This window comes from Photinus pyralis, unplaced genomic scaffold, assembly GCF_008802855.1.
Source record: "Photinus pyralis isolate 1611_PpyrPB1 unplaced genomic scaffold, Ppyr1.3 Ppyr1.4_LG8, whole genome shotgun sequence".
NCBI lineage: Eukaryota > Metazoa > Arthropoda > Insecta > Coleoptera > Lampyridae > Photinus > Photinus pyralis.
In genome coordinates this window covers 32,969,532-32,972,850 of record NW_022170819.1, presented here as the reverse complement: position 1 = coordinate 32,972,850, position 3,319 = coordinate 32,969,532, and the positions used below count along the sequence as shown (strand labels likewise).

Below are 3,319 nucleotides of genomic sequence, written 5' to 3'. Positions count from 1 at the left end.
AAAGACCTTTTATACAAACAGGATACCGTAATGTGTGAATCATCAGTTACATTCTACTAAAGCTATCTCTCTTTTGCACACCTTAAGCGTACTACCTCCACCTTTGTCATATTGTGTCAATCCTGATGTGAAAACTGAGCCGCATCTACATGCTCACATCTTGCTGTTGCTGCATGTCAGTTCGCGCCAGGAATTTAGTACGATTTAATTTCTTCGCTCCGCGCCGCAACTGAAGCGCGCCTGGCATGTTTAAGCCCTTCACGTGCGAGTTTGGATTTAACTGAAGGAGCGTCAGTCCAAAACTGACATAAAACTGCACGTGAAGGGGGGCCTTAAAGATAATTCAATGGATTAACGCGCAGACCTTGGGTAACGCATGCGCTCTTGTCATAGACATACTCATACATCGGCTCTTGATAGAGTATAGAGTAGAGTAGAGAGAGTCACACGGATGTGTTCTGTGATGTGTTTGCCCACAATAACAACAGTTCAACAAATTCAAAGTTCTCTTTCCTAGTATAAGGTTCCGTACATTTCTGTGTAAAGGTTCAACAATTTGTTTGTTTTCAACGTTGTCATCTACCCACTCGGCTCCAAAGTAGGTATATATCGTGCCGCCCGCATGATTTTCTGAACTGTGGCGCTTTCTTTCGGTGATCCAAACGCGTTTGGATTGTCAAATCACGTTCTTTCGAAGTGTGATCTTATGATCAAAGTCGCGAACAAACTGAACATAAAGTTTTATGATTTGTTTACTGAACACGAATTCGTAACCTATAAATGCAAGGATATTTTTGCTCAAATCTTAGGTTAGTCAATATTTTTAACTGAATAGGAGCATAATCGTGCAAGTACTTCAACTTATATTTAAATTATTGTTATAATCCAAACAAAAAAACGTCTTTGGTCCAAATTCGCGCGTTCTTTCGTAAAACGTAATACCAAGAATCACGATCTTAAAATCATGATCGCGAAGTACCTAGTCGAAAGAAAGCGCCTCTGATACCGGTCTACAATTGTATGTTTTTCATATTGAACCATGTGATTGTAGACAGCATCAGTAGGTTTTCGGGCACTTTCTCATGCTGAGCATATTGTTGCAATGTAAACCAAGAATGTCTGTTCTATTCCTATAATCGAGCCTATAATATAGTCTCGTTTTCTTCCAGAATCTTATCAGTATGGCAACTGGTGCAATCTTATATGAGCTGCCAATGGAAGTTGCAAATATCTGCCGCTGTTATATTTGCCAAGCATATTTATCATGTGGACCAGTTAAGATAGAGAATGGGAACTCTATTTGCGGACGATGCGAAGCAAGTAGCACAGCTGTAGTCCACGTTACTTTTGAAAATATAATGGCAAACTTCACATTCCCGTGTCGGTATGATTCGCTAGGCTGCAAAGAGAGGTTGTTATTTAACACCAGCATGGCACATGAAGTGAAATGTCCGCATCGTACCGTGCCGTGTCCTGCACTGTTACACAATGATTGTAATTTAAATGTTCCTATTTCTGTTTTACATTCCCACTTTGTCAAATTTCATAGCGATCTGATTACCAAGGATGGCACATTTAAAATAAACCTGGATGAAGATAAGCATTGTAATTTAATAATGATGGTGGATAATGTAATTGTAGTTATAAAATACCGTTATGATTCTGTTATAAAATGTTTACATTTAGAAGTGGCATCAGCCTTAGTAACGGAAGAGCTAATCTATTACAAGACGCAAATTGTCGGTGACTTGGCCGAAGGTATGAACTTTCACTTGAATTTTTCAGAGAAACAGTGTACAGCCTATGAAACTCACACTGTTAGTAATACAAACTCTGTGCAAATTGAAATTGAAAAATATTTAACACTCTTGTCTAATCCGTCTTCAGTAACTTTCAAAATATTTTCAGTTACTGCTGTCAAATCCAAAGTTTCAAGCAGTAAAAATGAAATTGTTGTATCAAGCTCTTTTGTACGTCATTTAGGGGAAGAATTTGAAAAAGAAAGTTCAAGCTTGTTGGGTGATCTGAGGGAGAATATTTGCATTATATGTAAGAAGTTATCATTTCCCATCTATTACTCCACAAATCAGCCGCTTGAAAAGTATTGTAAAAAATGTCGCACACAACATGATGGTACTTATGTACAGTACTCAAACCCACAGTACAACCAAAACTGTGTATATCCCTGTATTTTTAAAGGATGCTCCTATTCTTGTATTGCTACGGATTTAGATAAACATGTTGAAATATGTGAATGTAGAACATACTTATGTCCAGTTGGGGGATGCAATGACCTTTTTAGATTTAATGAAATTCACAAAAACATACAACATCTTAAGGACCATGCAACATATTTTCCAAATCCAGGAGAAATTACGATCGACCTGTACGATATAAAACCAGTAACAAAAATGTATTTTACTAACATAGGAAACATACTTGTCTTGCTTAAATCAAAAGTATCGAATGATGATTCATGGATTTTAACTTCCGATTTGCCGGCTGGAGTTACCTTGAATATCTTCTTTACACACGGTCATTGTAGACTTTCTACTAAACCGATGAAATTTGATGGTACCAAAGAACTTTGGCTCACAAAATCTCAAATAAGTCCTCTGCCTTGTTATGCAGAATTTTTTCGTTTAACTGCAGTCATAAGTATTGAGAAAAAAGTTTAAAATATCTGCTTGATTTAGGAACATGATTTATTCAAAACTGTATTTGTGTTGTATGCAATTTATGCTGTTTATTGTTGTCAGAATATTTGTATGAATTTTCAATGTCAATATATGCTTTTAACAACTCTAGATTCTAGATAATTCGACCCTTATCTTTCTATGTCTAAAGGAAGCTTCATTTCATGAAGAAACAGCGCGGGTTATTTGATGCGCTCGTTGGTTTACGTCAAACTCACTTTTTGAGCATTGAAAGAATGTGTCTGGCTGTTTTATCAACAAGATCGGCTTATAAAAATTTCCCCATAGGAACGAGCAAGTCTACATGTGGGAAATTGTAGAAATAGGATTTCTCTCCTTTTCACCGTCGCTTGGGAAGTTGAGGCCTAAACTATTTTTATTAAGAATTTTTTATTAGATATGTCGTTGCATTGTATATTACAATGGTCATAGGTATGTTTGAGGTGTCAGACATGTAATGGAAACTTGTGTTACAATTTTCAACCAGTAGGATATGAAATTGACTTTTTTTAACTCGGTGTACCTAGTAAAGAGCCCCTTAATTCTCACGAGGCGTTTTTGAAGCGCTGCAGAGTGGCGCTGTCCGTATAGCGAAATACCGGCATTATGGCTCAATGGTAGGA

At 37.0% G+C, this 3,319-nt stretch overlaps 1 protein-coding gene across 3 annotated transcripts; it reads left to right on the top strand.

Annotated features, from left to right (window-relative positions):
- The first annotated feature begins 402 nt into the window (after positions 1 to 402).
- On the top strand, positions 403 to 2,807 carry LOC116177984. Of its 3 annotated transcripts, none has more exons than XM_031497187.1 (2): positions 403 to 598; positions 1,170 to 2,807. In XM_031497187.1, the coding sequence occupies exon 2, from the start codon at positions 1,182 to 1,184 to the stop codon at positions 2,676 to 2,678; it is 1,497 nt and encodes a 498-aa protein (XP_031353047.1). In that variant the 5' UTR covers positions 403 to 598; positions 1,170 to 1,181; the 3' UTR covers positions 2,679 to 2,807. The 3 variants fall into 3 exon arrangements, with proteins under 3 accessions (XP_031353047.1, XP_031353049.1, XP_031353048.1); XM_031497189.1 differs by having other exon boundaries at positions 403 to 602; XM_031497188.1 differs by lacking the exon at positions 403 to 598 and adding an exon at positions 685 to 809.
- The last annotated feature ends 512 nt before the right edge of the window (positions 2,808 to 3,319 follow it).